This window comes from Marmota flaviventris, chromosome 11 (genome assembly GCF_047511675.1).
Source record: "Marmota flaviventris isolate mMarFla1 chromosome 11, mMarFla1.hap1, whole genome shotgun sequence".
NCBI lineage: Eukaryota > Metazoa > Chordata > Mammalia > Rodentia > Sciuridae > Marmota > Marmota flaviventris.
Window position 1 is genome coordinate 8,688,843 of NC_092508.1, and position 22,265 is coordinate 8,711,107.

The window sequence follows — 22,265 nt, forward strand, 5'->3', positions numbered from 1 at the left end:
ATCGCCACGGATCCCCTGCACCCGCAGCACTTAGACATCCTTTCGTGCTACCCTGGGCTTGCTGTGGCTTCCACCGTTGTCCCCACTGCTGGGACGGACTGCACTGGGCCTGTTGCTCTGTCCCTCCCTGGCGGGCAGATCGTGGTCACACCTCCACTGGAAGCATGGCGGGCTCTCTCTCCTGCAGGTCTCCTTGTTTCAAGTGTCCATAGACCCCAGAATCATATTTCGCATCTCTTTTCCTGAGGGCTTCATAGGTTTCCTGGAATGGGGGACTCCTGGGTCAACTACATTTAAAATTAATGACTTAAATAGAGTCAAGCAGATGGCTAAATTTCTCACAGATCTCCACGCCCATGCACACTAAGAATCTTTAAAAGGGGTGTGCTGAAGAGGGTGCCTGTGCTCTCTCCTTGCCTCACTGATCTGGAGTCCTCTCCTGGCTTGGCTCAGCCTCTGCATGATCCCAGCTGGTGTTCAGGTCCCTTTATTTGCAATTTTCTCATATAATCGTCTTATCCTGATAAACTCTAGGCATCTCTGGCACATCTTCCTTAGCTGTTGATGTGGTTTTGATGGTGTCTAGTAAATTTATTCAGTTTAGAACATTTCATCACCCAAGAAAGTACAGAATGAGGAGGAGTCATTCATTCCGGGGAAATGGAAGTGCGTAGCGAAGGGGACAGCAGTGGATTCCCAGTTCCCTGGCCCAGCTCTGGTCCCCTGGGCCTGCCTCCTCCCCGGTCTCCCACTTGGGGCTGGGAGACAGCGGCTCCTCCCCACCCCCTGGGGGCGTCCGAGCCGGAGGTGAGGGAGGCTGCGGGCACCGGCCTCCGCTTCCTGCCTGATGTGCTCGTCACTTTCACTTTCCTTTCCTGCGCCACCAGGCCCGGCACAGGCACTTCCTGTTTCTCCGCCTGGCCCCGGTGTCCCTGCGGTCCTCCCAGGCTTCCCGGGGCGATCGCTGGCCCAGCCCCTAGACCTGGAAGGGGAGCCAGCCCCCAGGTAAGTGTCTGCCTGTCTGTCCGCGCTGCCCTTCAGTCTCGGTGGACGGGCTTTTATAACTGGCAGCCACCCCAGGGTGGAGCTCGAGGATTTAAAATCTAAGGCTCTTTTTTGTAAAGGAGTGTTTTCCAGAGGTGGAGAAGGCACGCGGGCTTCTCAGGGGATTGGTAAGACGCGGACGTGCAGCGCAGCTGACCCACGGCCCAGCTCCCTTCCCTGAGGGCCAGCCTGTTGCAGAGGGTGCAGCCGAGATTCGCCATCTCCCCAACCCGACCCTGCGCCTACCTGCGTTGTCCACTCCACAAGCCACCAGCAGAGAGACTGGTGGAAAAGAGAAAATAAGGAGAGTCCTTTTAATTTCCTCTCTAGCATGTCATGAACTTTTTATCTAGTTTCTTTAAGCATGTTCATCATTGTTTCCTTGAAATAAATTTCCAAGCCTGGCTGGTGGCACACGCCTGTAATCCCAGAGGTTGGGAGGCTGAGACAGGAGGCTCATGAGTTCAAAGCCAGCCTCAGCAACTGCGAGGCACTAAGCAACTCAGTGAGACCCTGTCTCTAAATAAAATACAAAATAGGGCTGGAGATGTGGCTCAGTGGTTGAGTGCCCCTGAGTTCAATCCCCAGAAATTTCTGGAGGTGGAAATTTGAAGGAATACACATTTTAGGACATTTGATGCTGGTTGCTAAATTAGCCACTTGGAGGATCTCAGCCTGTTTGCATTTCCATCCAGTGTCTGGGATTGTTGCTGTTATTTTCTGTCTTGGCCAAGACAGGCAGATGTGCAGTCACATTGTCTTTCTGTGCATGTTTCTAATGACTAGCAAGTTAAGCTTTTCACAGATCGTTGCACATGTGGCTTACTCTTCTCTTAGTTGCCTGCTCATGTTTTTTTTTTTTTTTTCACTTAGACGTTTGTATTTTGCTTATTTATTTGCAAAGTCCCTTTACATAATAAAAATCTGAACATAGTCATCTATGAGATGTGGCATCTTTTTTTTTTTTTTAAGAGAGAGAGAGAGGAGAGAGAGAATTTCAATATTTATTTTTCAGTTTTTGGCAGACACAACATCTTTGTTTTGTATGTGGTGCTGAGGATCGAACCCGGGCCGCAGGCATGCCAGGCGAGCGCGCTATCGCTTGAGCCACATCCCCAGCCCAGAGATGTGGCATCTTGCATAGTGAGGAAACAGGAAATAAAGAGTCAGATAAACCCTGCTTTGCCCCTGGATGCCTTGGGCTGGTTACTTAACCTGCCTCATTCTCATCTTTCAGGATGAGGAAGGAGGAGTTTGGTGAGGTCCTATTTGGAATGCTGTTGTATGATGAAGGGTCCTAAGTGAAGCCCGTGGTTGGTGTGGGGGTGGCCTCCGGCTGCCTGTCAAGTACTCCTTCTGGCTCCCATTGACTCTGGACTCACCCTTACACTCTCTCCTCCCTGTGCACACCGTTCTCTATCTTCTAGGATTTCGTCATGAAGCCCGCATCTGTTCTCCTTTACCACTGCTGTTGTGGATTATTATTATTATTAATAATATTTTTGTTTTATGTATTTATTTATTTGTATATGGTGCTGAGGATGGAACCCAGTGCCTCATGCATGCAAGGCAAGTGCTCGACCACTGAGCTACAACCCTAGCCCCGGATTATTCTTTTTTATCATTTTTTTTTTTTTTGCCAAATTTCAATGGGAGTAGAAGCACTGAATGTGCCACTGTCACAAATGAAGCTGGAGAAAGTAGTGCCATGTTGCCTTGTCTTTTAAAAATCTCCAGGTGACTGTGTCTTTGTTAGTGCCTCCCTGTTGTCAAGGTCATCTGCAGATTTTCTGCCTGTTACAATTTGTATTTTCCATGATTCATAAACAGTCGGTTTTGTACTTGTCACGTAGGCACGGCACAAGGCAGGTGTGTCTGTTGTAAGACGCGAGTGGTCAGGTGAAATAAACCACTGAGGTCACCCTGGCTGATCAGACTTTCACAATCCTTCATGGTTTTATTTATTTTTTCATCTGCTTATGTCAAAACGTTGGGAGCTGCTTATTAGAATTCGTAAATACTATCAGGTTTCCATCTACCCATTTCCAAGTGGTCCCTGTTCCCTGAGCTTGGCTGGTTGACAGCTCAGGCTGCAGCCCAGGCCATCCAGTTTAACCCAGCTCCGTGTGGCTGTGAGTATAGACCTACAACTCAGAAGCCTGCAGCCAGCAAGCTGGGATTGTTCTCAGTTCTTCCCCTGCCAAGCTACACAACCCAGGGCAAGGTTCATGAATTTCTGTGTCATTGTGCTCAACAGCTAAGTGGATGGAATCAGAGCAGTCAGCTTGCAGGGGTTTGTGAAGATCCAATAAGCTACTGCGTATGAAACCCTTAGAACAGAGGGGTGCACAGGAAACACTCAGTCACACCAGCAGTTTTTAATATCCACTTCAAGTTCACGGGAGGCCCCTTGGGGATCTGGGCATCATCAGGCCAGAGCCTCTCAGCCTTTATTGTTGCTGGGCCCTGCCTTCTCCTCCCTATGTCTTTGAGTCTTTTAAGCAGACATTGCTTGTGGACTGCTAAGGGATGCCTTGGGGACCTGGATGTCTGTCTTGTGTGCCTCTTTCATGCAGAGAGCAGCTCCCCGCACACCTGGGAGGTTTTCCCCTGTTTTCTCATTCTGCCTCTCTCCATAGGATGATCACTGTGAGCGGGGCCATGGAAAAGGCTCTTCTTCAGCATTTCATATGCCGGAAACTGGAGATTTCCTATGCCATACAAAAGCCATTTCCCTTCTTTGAAGGCCTCCGAGACAAGTCCTTCATCACTGAGAAAATGTACAGGGTGAGTGGTGTGGACCCTCCCCTTGGCAGCCCAGTCCCTACCCAGTGTGCCCTGTAACAGATCTCACACCACCAACCACCAGGGCCTCTGGGGTGTGGGAGGCCCAGCAAACACGTCGTACATGATCGCAGGATGGGCGGTTGGAAGACAGGGTGTCCTAGGGGCTGCCTTCCTTTGACAGTGCCATGGGGACCACCATGGTGAATCACCACAGACCAGGTGGCTTGAAACCACAGAAATTCATTCTGTCACAGTTCCTGGGGCCATAAGGCCAGAATGAAGGTGCTACAAGGTTGTTCCTTCCAGAGCCTCTGGAAGAACCTGCTGCCTGCCTCTGTTTTAGCTTCTGACGGCTGGTTGCTGGCACTTCCCAGTATTCCCTGCCTTGGGGACGCATCGCTCCGATCTGTTCCCATCTCTGCATCACCTTCTCTCTTCTGTGTTTCCTCGCTTTTCCTTTCTTCTAAAGGTACTTGCATTTAGGGCATCTGGAGCCCACCCTAATCTAGAATGATCTCATCTCAAGATCTGTAGCCTAATTACAACCTGCAAAGCCCCCCTTTCCAAACAAGTTCACATTCATTCACATCCACGGCTCCGGATAGGCATCTCTCTCGGGGTCGGGGGAGTGCCATTCGACCCACTGCATCCTCAGGTATTGCTCACAGTCCCTGCTGATATAAGGCAGGGCTGTCCACATAGGGCCATGTGGACAAAAGTGGCTCCAGGCCCAGGAAAGTGCCAGCCATGCTGGAACAGTCTTGTCCCCGGCTCGGCCTGGGTGGCTCCAGCTCTCCCTCAGATCACAGCCAGACAGCACTCCTCAGAGGGGTCTCCTCCCCCACTCGCCCCGCCCTGCACCCTGAAGGATCAATTGCACAGTGGCACCCTTTGGCTCCACTTTCCTTCCTTAAAACTCTCTCTTCCATCCAATGTTCCTGAAAGTGGAGTTCACAAGAAGACTGAATTATTTTCAAGAAGGCTGCATAAATTATCTATTCCTACAACTAGGCACCCAAGCATATATGAAGTGAACATGTGGAGCTGCGACCTCTTTACCAGAGAGGATCGGGTCTATAGTTTATATCACATGTCTCCTTAAAAGAGTAGACTTGCTTTCCTGTAACTTAGAAAACCACAAACGTTCTGAATCCTCCATACTAATCCTTCCCTCCATTTTTTAAAGGAATCGCTGGAAGCCTGTACAAATTTGGTCCCTGTGTCCAGAGTGGTGTACAACACTCTCACCCAACTGGAGAAGACATTTAACCTTTCACTTCTGCTGACATTGTTCAGCCAAATTAACCTGCGGGAATACCCCAATCTGACGGAGATTTTCGGAAGCTTCAGAAGCGGTAATGTGATTACTTGAATACTTCTTGCACTTGAGGGGTTGCTATGCTGAAAGTTCAGGTTTGTTTCCATGTCAACCCCGGCTTCCCTTTGGCGTGGCTGGAGGGCAGCTCTTCTTGCCTCTGTCCCCAACTCTCTAAGATGAATTTCTAGAGGAGAGAGACCATTCTGCCTAACCTGTCCTGTGCATTTGGGGGATTGCCCAGTATCCCTGGACAGTCTCTAAGGAATGCTAAGGTGACGGAAATGCAAAGCCAGAGAGACCAGGTCCAACAGAAAGATAAGGAGAGTCAGGTGGAAAGAGAAAGGGATAGGGATGGAAAATCCGAAGTCTCTCTCTTTGTTAGTGCGGTATCCCACCTACTTTATATGACTCTCTCATGCAATCTTTTTTTAAAAATATTTATTTTTTAGTTTTAGTTGGACACAACACCTTTATTTCACTTGTTTATTTTTGTATGTGGCCGAGGATCGAACCCAGGGTCTCGCACGTGCGAGGAGAGCGCTCTACCGCTGAGCCACACCCCCAGCCCCTCATGTAATCTTTAAGACCCTGTGAGGTCCTTATTAGCTGCTCTTGACACACAAGGAAACAAAGCTCAGAGTCAACTTTCTGTTTAGAAACAGAGCCAGAAGTGTGGGTTTCCTGATACAGGGCTCAAGATCATAACCACTATTTGAACAAGGCGGCAGGAAGGCATATTGTAAAGCTGAGAGGAAGAAGGGTACCTGGAGAGGAAGAGAAGGATCATGAAGAGTCTGAGGAAGACTGCAGCATGAAGTACGCTGAGGAGAGGGAGAGCTGTGTGGTGGGCACCTCCCCATCACGATAAAAAATACCTGAGGGAATTAAGTTATAAAGAGAGAAGGTTGATTATGCTCACCGTTTTGGAGGGTCCAACCCATGATCAAGTCCCTGTGGCTTTGGGACTGTGGCAAGGCAGCACAGCGTACTGAGTGTGCGGCAGGACAAAGCCACTCACCTCAAGGCCAGAAAGGGAAAAGAGGAGAGACCAGAGTCACACCCCCAGTGACTTCCCACTCGGCCCCACCTCCTAAGCACAGCGCTGGGGACCAAATCCTCAACACCTGGGCTTTGGAGAGACCTTTAACATCCAAACCATAGCAACTGGGTAAACAGAGGGGAAAGAAAAAGGAGCAGGGACCAAAAAAAGCAAGAACGAGAGGGCCAGGTAGTAAAAGCACTGTCCGCTGGAGGAAAGTGTTTTGGCCAAAGTGTGTGGTTCTGGCAAGGGAAGGACCTCCAGGTCACACTCAATGGTGACATCGCCTTCAGTGGAGTCCCTGCTGTGGACAATTCCTCTGCTCCCTGACACTTCACAGCAAGGGAGTCCTCCCTAAAGACACAGGATGCCTTGAGCTAAGGGGGCAGCAAAGGGAGAGTCCTCTAGGCAGGTGCAGCTGTGCCTGGGCCCTCCTCCTGGCCCCTCTGAGAGCCCGAGAGCCACAGGCCTGGGCTGGGATCCCACATCCTCTTGCATCTGCTCCTCTCTGGTTTTGTTCTGGGTCCCTTTTGAAAATGTATTCCTTTTTCTGTCCACTGGTTGAGATCCTTTTGCTTCTGAAATAAATAATGGAGAAGATTGTAACAAAAACCCATCACAAGCCATTCAGAGGAACAGCGTGGGGGATGCCGAGGGCCTGGGCTGGTGGGGTCAGGAGGGAAAATTTGGTGTGGCCACGTGGTCAGGTGCCAAATCTGCAGAAATGAGCAGAAACCAGAATATAAATATTCTGATCCACCTTGCTAAGGAATTTTCATTGTATCTTAATTTGCTCTAGGGAAGTATGTTTATTAAAACAGAGACCTCTGTTAAAATTATAGCATGTATATCATTGACTAAATTCTACAAAACCAAAATTAAAGAAAGTTAAATCCCTGAGTAAAAAGTCAAACTCAACTTTACATGTGAAACCATTTTGGGGGCAGATCAGGGGTTAGATGCAGTGATTATAAAACGGAATGCCCACATCAATAAATAGAAAGGAGCACAAATGGACAGATATGACCACAAATTCGTTCTAAGTCCTTGCAGGGAATGAATCACTCCATGTCCCCGTCCTCTTGGAGATCGTATATTAAGAAATATCCTGGGCTGGGGCTGAAGCTCCACAGTAGAACCACTTGCCCCAAATGCTCGAGGCCTCAGGTTCAATCCTCAACACCAAGAAAAAAGAAAGAAATCCCATTCCCTAGATACTCTGGGTCCTGATGTGTTCTCCTTCATCAATCCCAGTGGGTGCTTCCTATGGAGAGAGGAGCAGAACCACAGCCCTGCCACTCAAAGCCCCAGCAGAAAGGTACACGCTGCTGCCGCTGATCCCACCTCACCCTCCCTCACTGAGTCATCTGTCCTGTGCGCCCAGAGTCAGTGAGCCCAGAGCAGCCTTGCAGCAAATCCACGTGACCCTGGATGAACTGCCCAGCACCTCTGACCCTGCCACGCCTCCCCCTGACCTAATCCAGGAAGGAAGAAGCACTCCAGGTGAGAAGCAGACCCTGCCCAGCACCCTTGTATCCCCAGCCTAGCCCACACATGCCGTGGGGCCTAGAACCCAGGGTCCTGCCCTTATAGATCATCTGGTCCTTTCCACGCACCCCTCTGCCCACACAGACCTTTCCAAAAAGGATCCCAAGCTCCGCCAGGGGGCACGATGAGACCTGGAGCCCAGAACACCTGCTTCCCATTCCTGGACATCCCAACTTTCCAAAGCCCCTGAGCCTTGGTGCTCCATCTACCCTGGGCATTTTGGTCATTCAGTGTCCTCCCTGACACCTAGTCCCTGTAACCTATGATTTTCATTCCTCCTTCAGCGGCCAGTGACAACTTAACACCTGAAATAACTGAGGAAGAAGACTCACAAGAGATGCCCAGCACTCCCCCTGGCGCTGGGCAAGGTAACATTGATCGGGGCTGACTTGGCTTAGCTCCAGGGGGCTGAGAAGGGAGAGCGGGCACCTGTCAACTGAGAGGCCATGGCAGGAACCTTGGACAAAAGAGCTGGGGATGACAAGGGGTGGGTGGTTCACCAACTTCAGTGCAAAGCCAAACAACAATCAAATCTCTTCTGAATTGACGTGCACCTTGCACAACACCCACGTAGGAAGTGCTTACCTGGACCCTCACCCCACCGAGTATGCAGACCTGCCTTTGTGTGTCAGCCTTATCCATTCTTCTTTGGATTGGATTATAAGAACAATGCTATGGAAATTATTATTAGAAAATATCATAAAATAAGTTGGACCCAAGTTAGCTTCTCAACTTTTGTCACTTGTTCTCCCCAAGCCATTTTTATAATGGAATTGGTTACATTAAATATTACCATGGTCTAGTACTATTATTAATTATGTTATTGTCAAAAATGATATTGTGGATTCTGAGCTCTCTGGTACCAGTATAATAAGGGGTCCTATTTGATCCAAATCCTGCTTCCTGTGCACCATCCCGATAAGGTTGACATAATAATCAGGAAGCTCACAACAATGGATGATTCCATCTCCAAGATTTTCAAAAGAAAAAATACTGTTATTACACTAATAAGCATCTGATTGAGAGTGAATCATTGTTCACTTCCTCACTCTGTCCCACCCTTGCCTGGGCATTGGTGCTTGGTCACCCATTATTTTTACTAGTTGGAATCAATTACTTTCCACCTCCTCACTCTGGTCCCCACTTTCTGGTCCTGGAATCTAGAATTTTTTATTTCTCTCTGGTCACTGTCCTCCAGTGACAACCAGACCCTCAAACAAAAGATAAGGAAGACCATACCCCCTCAGGCCCTATTCCAGGTTATTCTCATTTGGACCTTTTTGTGTGTACCAAGAAGGAGAGCCATTTGCATCTTCTTGGAATGGGGCTGTCCATTCTCTGAGCCGCCATCTTGGCCCCATTCCAGCCGCTCACCCAGTGCTTAGGACAGGCAGGAGACCGGAGCTCCCGAATGGAGGCAGAGTCCCAGGGAAGGGCCTGGAGGCAGGTCTGGAAGAGGTAGGCACCAGTCATAGAGGTCAGAAGCCCCAGTATACCTGCTAAACTTGGACTCCAAGTACTATATGGCATCTGCAAAGGGAGAGCATTCCTCTGCCACAAGGGATTGTAGCGGGAACCGCAGGGGAGAAGGCCACAAGAACGGAGGCAGAGCCACTTTTATTAGGGAATGCTCAAACTGCCCTGCCGAGATGCAAAGCAAGCAGAGAAACACCGGGTGGCCTGAATGCTGAGTGGAAGGGCAATACAGATGGACCCGCCTTGCCCTCACTCACGCTGACTGTGGGGAACTCCCACCCTCAACCCTAGTCATTTTTGTATCATTTGGATTTTTGAAAGCAGATATTACTAAAGCAATGTGAAAAGTAGTAAATTGTCTCAAAAGTTCAGCGGTTGCTTATCAACACAGTCACCTGCTGCTATATAGGCAGAATTGGAGACAGATCTCCTAGAATTGTGTAGAAAAGAAGAAAGGGGCATCCCTACGTGGGATGGACCTTTATTTATTCTATTTCAAGTCCTCAGCAAAACTAGCAGAACTCGGTTCATATTTGCTGTGAGTAGGTGCTAGAAGTACGGCCCGCCCCTACCTTTTTCAACAATCCTCCTCTCCAACTGTGCCCTGAGCCCTCAGCCTCCTTCACTGTTTCTCAAGGTGAAATGGTCACAGGTAGAGCAGTGAGTGAATATCCATATGCTGACACCTAAGCAATAATATGTTCCTGTGGCCCTCAGAATTCAAGGTCACCCATTCCCTTCACTCTCAGCTGAGTTCCCTGAGCAAGGGCTGCTGAGCCTTGTCCTTCTCTTCCTCCCAGAGAAGGATTGTCTGTAAGTGGGTCCGACAGTAACCACAACTTGGCACAGTCAAGGAAGAACCCTCCGGCCTGCAGATTCCAAGGTCTGCAGGACATGCGCTCTCTCCCTTTACGGAGTCTCCCTTTGACTCCCCTGGGCACTTTCTCTTCAGCCTCTTCTGAGCTCTGAGAGGAATTTTGTGTCTTTTGTCAGTGGTGACAGAGAATTCTCCAGAGTCAAATGACCCAGAGGAGCCCCACGAGGCACCTAGCACACCTCCAAAGAAGAAAGGTAAGGATTTCCTTTCTCTTTAGATGTCAAGAGAGTGATTTTGGAGTTGCTCTCTGTGGTTCTGATCACATCTTGTCAAAAGCAACCACTACGTGTCCCTAGTCCTGATGGCCAAGATTCCACCTTCCTCAAAGGCCTTTATAGAAACTGTGACAAACCAGAAGGCATTTAGACACGTGGAAATAAGCAACTGTCAGAATCGCCTGTTCTGAAGCCCTCCGAGGCCCGTATCCACAGTTTCTTAGCGTGTTAGTCACACCAATTTCTTGAGCTGAAGGTTGCTTCTCCTGAACAGAACTGCTTCCTCGCAAGACACAGCCAGCCATTCTCTGCCATCCGTCACCCACACCTGTGGTCCACACCTCGCCACCCTCGACCCCATCCAGTCTCTTGCTCCCCATCCTCTCCTCTGAGGTTCAGCCATTCAATTAAAACACCCTTCTCTCCAGCCCTCTCATCTGTTGGCCTCCTGTCCCTCCTTAGTTGGCCTGAGGCTGTGTTTCTGTCACCTCAGGTCCCACCTTAGTCCTGGATGCCTGCAGGACCCATGAGGACAGCGGATGGGCCATCCAGTCCTCTGGCCTCTCGGCCCGTCATCTGCTCATTTCCAATGACTTTTTCCTCCACAAATTCTTGGCTGCCTATGCCCAGAGCAATCCATAGGCCTTACCATCACCCAAACAGCCCGAATTCCCAGTAATTAAGCATTCCTCTTCTGATACCTGTTCTTCAAGTTTTCTACAACTGTCCTTCAACTTCTGATCTCTCCTTCTCAGCCCAGTACTAGAATAATAATAAATTTAACAACGTCCCTCTCTGTTTTCTTCCTCACAATGTGTCCCCTCTGCAGCTGTCCTTCAGTGCTTTTGAATGACCTGTCCACTGGCCTTTCCTCACCCCCTCACCGGCTTGGAGTCCGAGATCCACCATCTCATAGCCAGTTGCCGTCTTCCTAACCTGCCCTGCCTCTCTGTCTTTTCCCCGGCCAGTCTCCAAGGAACTTTCTTATCTGCTTCTGCACACGGCATCTGAGAGAGGGCGCTGCTGGACAGTCACAGGCCTGGACAAGTGCCCCTGCTGCGTCTTCCTGTGTAAATGACCTCACTCTGCGGGCAGGTCCTCTTCCTGCCACTGTCCTTTCAAGCCCTGCGCTGTCTTTTGCAGCTTCTCACGTGACACTCCCCGTTACAGTAGCAGAGGAGATCCCCTCACTCCCCGCCGCCAGCCCTGACGGCCACCCTCTGCCCCCCAGTCCTCCCCTCCTCACAGTATCCGCTGTCCCTTGCTCTGTGGGTGTTCAGATCTCTCACTCCAGGGCCGTCTGCGGCCAGTGCTCGCGGCTCATCACGGGAGCTTCAGCTGCCTCCACAGCTTCCCCTTCATTTCTAGAAATGTCTTGCCTCGGCCTCTCGTCTCCGTTTCCTTTCTCTTCTCTCTTTCCTTTCTTTCCTCTCTTGAGAGCCTCTTCTAACCCCACTTCTCCATTAAGCAGTATCCCCTAAGGCCACCAATGACCCCCTGGCCACTGTGGTGTCAAGACCAGTAGTAAAAACTGAGTGTCGCTGACATGTAAGGCTGGCAGATCTGTATGTATAACCATAAAAGATTCTTTATCCTTTCTTTTTAGGAAGAAAAATAAGAAGAAATATCTGGTCAACTCCAAAAAGGAGACGTCAGAAAAAAAGCTGCCCGAGAGGTAATAATGAGAGGAGGCGGGACCCGCGGGGAGCTGTTCAGGTCTGTAGCTGGGAAAGGGGGTTGAATCGTATTCCAAAAGCAAGGGCGGGCCATTGAAGAGCTCTCAGCAGTCAAGGGATCTGACCTGATTTTAAATTTCACAAGAGCGAGTTTGCTGCTGTGTACAAAGTGGACTGGAGATGAGCAAGAGGCTTTCAGTTCAGGTGACAGATCACATCCCCCAGTCAAAGAATGGAAGGGGGTGGGTTTTAGTTTATGTGCATGAGGGGGACCGCCATCCTTTTACCGACTAAAGGGAGAATTAAAAAATTAAAAAGCCAGGCATGGTGGCGTACACCTGTAATCCCAGAGACTCAGGAGGCTGAGGTAGGAGGATTGCAAGTTGAAGGCCCTAGATCCTATCTCAAAATAAAAAAGGGCTGGGGATGTGGCTCGTGGTAGATAACCCCGAGTTCAATCCCTGGTACCAAAAACAAAAACTTTGCTACTTTGAGATAAGATGGACAGGATCCTGGTCCTCACCCTAACCTGGTGGTATTTCCAGAGGACAGAGAAGCTACAGTCTTTGATTTTTATAGCGTACTTGACGTCGTCTCTCGGTACTTGTGAATTTCCAGTTTTCCTGGCACTTTGAGACTTAACCTAGGAACCCCGGGGCAGCAGGAGAAGGGCAGGAAGGCAGGTCACTAGGGAGGGGAAGGGGCAGCTCTCTGTGGGCCCTAATCACAAATCACCACTTGGTCCAGAGGCAGCCTCACCTGGGCACAGAAATGAAGAGAAGCTCCCAAAGCAGGATCAGGAGACTCCAAGGAAGGATCACTCAACCTGCAGCTCGAGGGTAGTGACAAGGGCCCAGAAGGCTAGGATCACACGTGCCTGGGCATCCAGACAGGACCGTAAGTCTGGGGAAGGAATGGCTGTCCTGGAGCAGGTACCCGGAGGGAAGGAGGGGGAGGGCAGGTCAGGGGAGAGGACCACAAGGAAAGGACGGCAAGGATGTTGGCGTGAGCGGTTGTCGGGACCGGTACGTGTGTCTACGTGTGTCGTCTGGTGCCCCTCACCTCAGCTTTGCAGCCGACCCATAGCCCACTGATCTCGTTTTGATTGGTGGGGTCACCAGTACCCCACGCAGTGTGAGAAACTCCTTTCTGATTCCCACCCACCACTGTTGGAGGGCCACCCGCCTCGGGATGGCTACGTTCACAGGATGATTTCCTAATGGTTCACTTCTAGAAGCGAAATCACTTAGTCAACAAGTCTGCATATTCTAAATTAACACATGTTGATCATCCAGTGACCCAAATTGTTCACACTTCCGTTGACCTCATGGAGATACCCTTGACCCTGCACCTTTACAAATAATAAGACTTTTCTTTTTTCCAAACATGAAAGCACAGAACAATAACCCACTGGCTGTTCCTGAGTTTCCTCCTGCTGTGCCAGTGGCTAAATGTGCCATAGATACTGGGGTCCACAGTGTTCCCAAGCCCCAGCAGCCTCTAGAAGTGAGACACCCAGCCTGTGAACTCCGGATGTCCAGGCCCTGACTTGGCCAGTGATACGCAGACCAAAGTGAGAGGGTCACTTCCACTTTGAGAGCTGCCTGCCTCTTTCTCTCCACCGGAGAACAGCCATCTTTGGACAGAGAGGTTGCTCTGTGGCCAGGAGCCTGGAGCGTCCATGACGCAGGGCTGAGCTCCCTCTCATCTGTGATGATCAGGGAGTGCAAGAGAGAAGGAGAGCTTTGCTGCTGAAAAACAGCAGGTGGCAAACTTTTTTCCCAGTAGGGCCAAATGACCAAGCCATCTTCATCACACACGCTCAGCTCTGCCTTTGTGGAGTGTGTGTAGGCAGATGGGTGTGGCCAGCTTCCAATGAAAACTTACTGGTGGGAGGCCAGAATGGCCCCCAGGCTGTCATTTTCTGATTTCTATAATAAATTACTGAGATTTATGAGACTTATGAATTACTGTGCCATTATCCAGCCTGTCTTCACTAATTGACCTGTTTTTTTTTAAAAAATAAATAAATTTGTCAGAGTTTTTTCTTTTGAGCATCATCTGTTTACAGTTACTAATTTTTTTTTTACATAGGACTATTCATTTCAAGCTTTAATCAGCTAGAGAAATTAGTCCTTTGTAGCAGATATTATAATTTGTCTTGCTTTTTGTCTTTTACTAGAGAAGCTTTTGGTGGTAGAGACGTTTTATTACCAATGTATACAGGCCAATCGGTTTATCTTTAACAGTATGGCCAATGATAGTCTCTCAACCTTGGCAGCCACTGACATATGGGGCCAGATAACTGTCCATAATAAGGCAGCCCTGTGCATCAAGGAATGCCTAGCAATGTCCCTGCCCCTACCTGCTGGACACCAGAAGCACCTGCTCCTTGTCCTGACAAACAAAAAAAGTCTAAATGTTGCCTGACTTCCTCGTGGAGAGGGTGGGGGTGGGGAGCCAAAATCGGCCCCCCATTGGAAGCCACTGCTTTATGCCATGTCCTTCTTCCTTTAAAAGCCCTTTCTAGAACCAGGCACAGTGGCAGTGACACTCAATTGTAATCGCAGCAGCTCGGGAGACTGAGGCAGGAGGATTGCAAGTTTGAGGCCAGCCTCAGCAACTTAGTGAAACTCTTGGCAATTTAGGGAGATCCTGCTTCAAAATGAAAAGGACTTAGGATGTATTTCAGTGGTAAAGTATCCCTAGGTTCAATCCCCCGTACCAAAAAAATGGGGGACGGGAGCCCTTTCTACATAGGATCTATAAGTCTATACAAAATATATATATACACATATATATATAAATTATGAAAATGGCTTCTCTAATACTTTCTATCTGTGACCACTTTGAGCTTGCCGCTTTCCGTAGGGCTGTAATTTTCCTTTCCAAGGGACCATACCAGATTTCTCACAATGTTGACGGGTTGGACACCAAATTCTTCACCTCCTGCCTGCCCCAGGACCCCTCTCATGTCCCCATACTCACCCCCAAGACAAATCCCACTCACCCTCCTCCCTCTCTGTGCCCTACCCTCACATCCTCCCTTAAAGATCCCATCTGCCCTGTCCCAGCTGGCAGGGAGGGTTCCCACCACGCCCCTCAGAGCCCTGTGTCCCAGCTGTAATTAATTTGCTGCCTGCCTCCTGGGGACCTTGTGAAAGTCACTGGAGGTGGCGCTGAGTGAAGCAGTCTTGCTTGTTGCTTCATGTCCTGCTCCTCTGTGCCTCACAGTTTATACTTAAATAACTAACAAATAGAAATATTATTCATTCTTCTTCATCAAGTGTGAATACCAACCAATACCAGGGCCAATAACAGTGCACCTGTGTAAACTGGAAAATGCGCCTTTCCCAATACACCTGTCAGGGTGGAGTCGTGAAACCAAGCCCTTTGCTGCCCTCTGCTGGAAGACTGATGTACTAAGCATACACAAGGATTGTGTTTCTTATGTGACTTAAAGGTCCCCCCGTCAAACGTGGAATCCTTGCTCATTGCACAACCCACGACACGACACCTTGTGTATAGGCCCTGATAATACAAGTAAACGTATCACTTTACAACTGACAAAGCACTTTGTTCTACCTTTTGTCATCTAATCCTTACAATAAACGAGTGTTAAGCCCATTTTGCAGATTCAATTAAAGGGTAAAAGACATGCATGAGCTAAAATCAACCTGATTGGTTCTGATCCGAAGTCCTTTGTTCTTTACATTAGAAAACTAAATAAGCAAACCCAAATGCCTCCTGGTTTTGTTTTGTTTTTTAATGAAACACTGGAAGAAGCAGATATATGCCAATAGTTGTCCCTCTGCCTCTGGGTCTCCACCTCCTCAGCTGTACACCTGGTTCCTGTCTGTGAACGCTTTGAACTTGCTGTTTTTCCGTAGGGCTGTAATTTTGCTTTCTTAGGGACCACACCAGATTTCTCACAATGTTGGCGGGTTGGGCACCAAGCGCTTCACCTCCTGCCTGCCCCAGGACCCCTCTCATGTCCCCTGTACTCACCCCCAAGACAAATCCCGCTCACCCTCCTCCCTCTCTCCGCCCTGCACCCTCACTTCCTCCCTCAACGATCCCCTCTGCCCTGTCCCAGCTGGCGGGGTGGGTTCCCGCCACGCCCCTCGGAGCCCTGTTTCTCTTCTGCCTGGCTCTCGTCCCAGCTGTAATTAATTGTGAAAGTCACGGGAGGTCACAAGGTGAAGCAGTCTTCACTTAGACTCGTCACCTGGTATCTTCTAATTTAACGGTGTCTGTTGTTGGCCCAGTGAGGTGTCTGGTTGAGCCATTTCTCCACTCATGGGACGAGCATGGCCGGGAATCGGGCACCTCTGAGTTCCATTCCCAGGCTACCTCCTACACTGTGGGCCACCAGGAACTCTCCCCAGATCTGAGCCCAAGTCCCCATCTAATAATGAGGACAGTGGTCGCCTCCTCCTTTTTACCCATTGTGTGAGGACAGTGGGCTGCCCTTCTGTTTCCTTGACCAGTACTTTTCCAGTCGCCCATCTCCTGCTCCTCCCAGCCCCGTCACGCCGGGTCACACAGCTCCCGTCCTTCCTAGGCCTCTCATCTTTCCATGCATAATTTTCACCTCGGGGTTTTTCTCTGGGATTTCCAGGAATTAGTCTTCCGCTTGCCAATTAGGGTTTTTCCATCCTGCTGCCGGCCTCTCCCGGCTTTCTTTTCGTTTCCTACCTGCTCTTCTTTGTTTCCACCCTCATTTGCTCTTGAATTGCTTCCCCCCCAGGCTCCCAGCTGTTTGCTCTCACTTGCTAACGGTGATCCAAGTTCCCCTTGGAGAAGGGGCAGGTGTTGTTGGAGGGCCCCCCCCCAGGCCTTCCTGAGCCTGTTTGCTGAGCTGGGCAGGTGAAGCTGACCCAAAAAGCACTCCTGGGAACTGACCAGAGGCTGCCCTTGGGGGTAGGTGGGTGCCTTTGAAGTCCTCAGGCCTAAAGGCCCAACTCCCTGGGTGGCACCGAGGGAGGGAGAGCTGAGCCAGGGCTCTGCAGGTTGGCTCCCTGCCCACACTCATCCCCTGTGAGCATCTGTGTCTGGGCCATCTGTGTCCTTAGAGCTCTGTTTACCACTGGGAGTTGGAGAAGGCGTTTCTGTGAAGATGGGGAGCTATAGAGGGTCCCCAGAGCTGTGCTGATTTCCCCCCGGGCTTATGACTGCACTCAAGGCTACCTGTAGCTCTGCCTTTCACCCAAGATGGGAACTGGAAGCAGAAAATCTCCCACTCAAACTTTATAACACTGAGCACCCTTAGGAGCTCCTTCTAGGAGCTGCAGAGGAGAATCACCAGCCCACCAGGTCGGGCTCCCAGGCCAGGATCTCACCCGCTGCAGCCTGGAGACACACGAGGGAGTCCGCTGCTCCGGGAAGAGTGTGGCCGACTGTTGAGATCAAGTCTTTCTCCCCTGCAAGGTTTCCTCACGCCCATGCCCAGCCCCGCAGCCACCCTGCTCCTCCAAGGATGGGCACTTGGGCTGGCAAACCATGCTGTCACTCCTCAGGGGCCCCTCTGCTCTCAGTCTCCCTCCCTTCCCACCCCATCTCTCCTCTTTCCAGTAACTATCAGATTCTTCACTAGTGATGCTGTTCTTTCCTTTTCCGACAAAGCCTCGATTACTCATGTTTTCTTCTGGCTCTTCCAGTAAGTGTGTGAAACAGCACAGGGTTGGACCACTTGTTCCCTTTGACTCATTTCAGGAGGAGCCTCCTCCATAACTCAACCTGAGGCATGGGTAGCCCTTTCCCCTGTCCCCCAGGACACGGCCCCTGCAGAGGATTACCCCACAGTGAGGTCAGAGGGCTAGGGAGCAGGAATTGCTGACATTTATTTCAAACGCTTTTGCAACTGCTTCTCTTGAATCCAAATCCAAGATCCCTCCCTGGGGGTTCTGAGCTGCCAAATCCCCATGTGCAATTTACAAATTAATCCACGACTCTCTAGAGTTTTCTTTTATTCATAAAAGAAGAAAACAGGACGCCATGAAATAAAAAATGAGAGCAAACACTGAAAACAGACACCGTCTCACTTAGCCAAGTCCTCGTTTGAATTAGGAATAAACTTAACGAGCAAAGACTTTTTCTGCAGCTACATGATCACAAAGAAATATTCTATTTTTTTTTTTTACAAAGAAATATTCTAGATGGGAACTTCCATCAGCACAGAGATAAGCAGGATTCTGTCGAATGCTAAAGAACATTGGGTGATGGCCAATTAACTTACAAATTAAAACACATTCAAAGTATGCCCCGTAAGTTCTTCTAAAATGCTCTGACTAGTGTGGGGCGGTGGTGGTGGTTTATTTACTGCTCACCTAACTAATCTGACCCTCAGAGCAGAGTACTTCCTGTGGCTGAACCAGAGAAGCTTCCCCAATACCATTTACATTATTGTTTGTTATTATTATTGGAATCCCAGGGACAGGGAGCATTCAAGAGGAAATGTGAAGGAAAACTAACCCCAAAATGTTCTCTTCTCCTTTCAGAAAAACCTAAAGATGACCTCATGGATTTTCTGTCTCCTGAACTTCCTGTGACCTGTGGTACAGCAAAAGGGATTTTATATAAGGAGAAAATGAAGCGAGGTGAGTTCCTTGGTTATTCTGTTCTGTGGATCCCGCGGTGATAGAAGGGAAGAGAAGTGCCTGGGCAAACCATGTCCAGTTCAGGACACGGACCCTGCTGGCCAGGCTGCAGAGACAGACACGCTTCCTGTGAAGGGATTTCCAAAGGTTTCCACATCACAGGAATCCCTCTGGACCCAGGAAGGTGAAGCAACACCATTGGGAGCTCAGAGGCTGGGATGAATTCTCAGAGGGTCAAGGTGGATCTCAGAATGGGCTGCCTCTTCTTCCCAGGCTCCTCCGAGAAGTGCATCCAGAATGAAGAGGGAGCGTGGTTCACACCCCAAGAATTTGCCATTAAAGGAAAAGGGAGAAATGCAAAAAACTGGAAGTGGAGTGTGCGCTGCCAAGGAAAGACCCTAAGTCAGCTGCTGGAAGTATTACAGTGACCAGAGACGGCAGGTGACAGGTTTAACCTTGGGAGGGTGAGTAGAATTTCACTAGGATTCAGCAGCATGATTTAGGAAGAGCTCAGGGCTCACAGAAAAAAGCTACAGGTGACAAAGTTAGGATGGGTGCTGATGAGGAAGACCTTCAAGGCCAGCAAAGTAGCGTGAGGGTTTAAATGCAGGGGAGGGGTAAGGGCTCTAAGAAGCTTCGTCTGGCAGTTTGGGTGGATTGGAAAGAGGGTAGCTGAAGGCTGATGCTGAACAGCCTGCCTGTGTCCTCTGCCCAGTAAACACCAGCTCACCTGGACCCTCCGGGAAGTGTTTCCAGGCCACCCTGTCAGTGAGCCACCCTATGGCTCAGTGGCTAATCTCTCCTCTGCACTTCTAGGGCATACTGTTCCTGTCCTCACAACAACTGCAGAGGTACCAGTCTCTGTGACCCCAGGACCCAGCACAAAGATTCCAATAATACTCAAAAAAATTATTATGGGGATGAAATCATAAGGATTTTATCTAGAGAGGAAGAACGGAAATGGAAAGGAAGAGCTGGGAGAGAGGAACTTGGATTTAAGTAACAGGGGAAATGATTTTATCACTAAGTACAGCCCACAAGAACTGATGTGGGAGGGAGCTTCTGCTTGCCTTGGGTTTGAGATCTAGTGTGCCGTCCAGGCACAGAGATTCCTAGGAAGGAGGAAGGTCAGTATTAGCTTCCATAATAATCTCATTCATTGAGCCCTTCTCTCTTGCAGGACTCAAGAGAGGAGTAAATGGCAGGTGTTCCTACCACATTTCTGGTCGCCTTGTTAACTCTGAGCCTCTGAGTGTCCCAGCTCGAAGCCGCCCCTCACTTGGGCAGGGTGACTTCACGACAACTGCCCTAGCACCCTGCTGCCAGCACACTGCCACTGCTTTCATAGTTAATTTGGGTGGGGAAGAAAATGACTCTTCAAAATGAAAACTGGGGGCTGGGGTTGTGGCTCAGCAGTAGAGCGTTCGCTAGCATGTGTAAGGCCCTGGGTTTGAACCTCATCGCCACATAAAAATAAGTAAATAAAATAAAGGTATTGTTCCAACTACAACAAAAAAAAATATATATTTAAAAAAATGAAAATTGGGAGGACAAAAGCTGGTGATGTCCATGTGTTTTAAAAAAGATCTGGCTCATGGGTGACCGTCCTTCACTGATCACCAAGTATGGCTCAGTGGTAAGTGCTGGTTATCTGTAGCACTGGGGTGGAGTCGGGGTTTGAGCTGCGCTTTTCCTTGCAAAACCCCTCCAGGCAGCATGGCAGGCCTGTGATGGCTGTACCACCCTCTCCTCCTCGACCTTCTCTACTAGCTCGTCCACGTCCTCCAGGCTCAGGTCCCACTCGTGAGCTTCATATTAGGTGTGAACTTTCCATCTCTCCTGTCTCGCCTGGGAGACTGGCCTGACCCTTGGCTGGATTCATTCGGAGTTTAAGGCACTGATTCTGCAGTGACATCTGTGGTATGAACCATCTTTTCCATGCTGATTGGAAGTACCGTGGGAATCAGGGATGCTCAGCGTAATAGTAAAAAGTTATGGAAGAACACAAACCCCATCAATATTATAAAATAAACCGATATATCTTCAGAATGAATTTTTTTTGAAAATATATATGGGTTCCTAGGTATTGCTGTGGTTTGAATGTCCCCAAGAAAACTCATGTTGAAATTCAGTCTCCATTGTGAGGTGAACACTTAATCCAATTATGATGTGTAGAAGTATGACCTTTAGGAGGTAATTAAGGTTAACTGGGGCCATAAAGGTGGGGTCCTCGCCCAGTGGGACTGTGGCTTTATAAGAAGAAGGGGAGAGACCTGAGCTAGGACCCTCTGTCTTGCCATGTCAATATTGAATTGCCTTTGAACTTACCAGATTAGGCCCCTGATCTTATCTTGAATTTTCAATGCCCATGAACTGAATAAACCTTTATTCTTTATAGATTGCTCTGTCTGGGGCATTCCATTGTAGCAACAGAGAATGGGAAGCCACCAACAAGTTTTGAGTTAAGATTATGCTGGTAATAATGAGTCTGGTTTATGGGACTATCTAGGCCTGTGGCCAAAAATGTATCTGAAAGAATCAATTAGTTATTCTAGGGTAGGATTACAGGGACATTTGCTTTCTGTGTTATACATTTGCTTTCTGTGTTGGTACAGTTGAAATTTTTGTGATGACTCTGTTATTTCTATAACCACAAAAAAAAAAAATAATAAAGATCTTGAAAATCTAGAACATTAATAGCCGTATTATTATTGTACCTTCTAACTCTTATAATGCCGTGCATTACACATGATAGCCAGGGCACCCTTGACTGGCCTCTCAGACCCGCCTACTGGCAGCCACACTGGATCAGGAGAATGAGCTTAATTCTATCCAAGGGTGGACCAAGGCAGGCCTGTCCCTGGCCACACGGTCCAGCACTCCTTACCCACAATCCTTTTCCTCTGTTAGTATGTGGATGCTAATGAGATTTCCCTGAATGTCCCTATCGTTAGTTCTATATTCGTTCTTTTTGCCAGACTAGGTTTTAATGTAATGTTCTTTCCATTTGTCTTGCTTGGGTACCCTAAGCCCTTTCAGTACACATATAGTTCCTTTTATTCTGCTTCATTAAACCTTACTGATGCCGGTTTTTTTCTAGGTTCACTTTTAAGAACATGTATTCTCCATGTGCTATCTTTTCTCAGTCCTTCCTGTTCATCATTTGTGGGGGAATGACCCCCAAATGACTACTCTTCTTATACCTTCATTATGAGACTTAAATATAACTTAATGCAATTGTAATTTGATGGTCAACATTTTAAACCTAAAGAAGCTTTAGCATTTTAATAATGCTACTTGCTGTCTATTCACCAAGACTCAAGGGACATAAACTTTGCTCAACACTTTTCTCAAGACAATAGTAGGAAAGTAGTGGAATTAACTAAGTTGTCCCCATGTGTGCCTCTGACTTCCCTTCCTTATTTAGTGTGGATGGAGATGATGACCTCGGACCCTCACCCCCACCCCATAGCGAGGCAGAACCTGCCACAGTGCTCCTGGCCTCCCAGTGAGGCTGAGAGGAGTGGGTTGGTGTTTCCACAGGGTAGCTGAGGTCACAGACCAACAAGCAGAAAGTGTATGGAAGTCCCCTTGGATCCTAACTCCCAGTGTGTCCACAATAGTGTGACCATGGCACAGATCCAGGAAGGAGCAGGGGCAATTGGAGCACTGACTCAGAAAAGCAT

At 48.9% G+C, this 22,265-nt stretch overlaps 1 protein-coding gene across 6 annotated transcripts; it reads left to right on the top strand.

Annotated features, from left to right (window-relative positions):
* Positions 1 to 864: 864 nt before the first annotated feature.
* Sp110 (SP110 nuclear body protein) lies at positions 865 to 20,645 on the top strand. Of its 6 annotated transcripts, none has more exons than XM_027941653.2 (12): positions 868 to 1,005; positions 1,125 to 1,172; positions 3,684 to 3,831; positions 5,018 to 5,186; positions 7,443 to 7,691; positions 8,021 to 8,104; positions 10,206 to 10,283; positions 11,911 to 11,979; positions 12,728 to 12,877; positions 18,481 to 18,579; positions 18,853 to 19,020; positions 19,760 to 20,645. In XM_027941653.2, exons 3-11 carry the CDS (start codon positions 3,685 to 3,687, stop codon positions 19,005 to 19,007), a joined length of 1,200 nt encoding a protein of 399 aa, XP_027797454.1. In that variant the 5' UTR covers positions 868 to 1,005; positions 1,125 to 1,172; position 3,684; the 3' UTR covers positions 19,008 to 19,020; positions 19,760 to 20,645. The 6 variants fall into 6 exon arrangements, with proteins under 6 accessions (XP_027797459.1, XP_027797458.1, XP_027797454.1 ...); XM_027941652.2 differs by having other exon boundaries at positions 869 to 1,005; positions 18,853 to 19,043; XM_027941657.2 differs by lacking the exon at positions 12,728 to 12,877 and having other exon boundaries at positions 867 to 1,005; positions 18,853 to 19,043.
* The last annotated feature ends 1,620 nt before the right edge of the window (positions 20,646 to 22,265 follow it).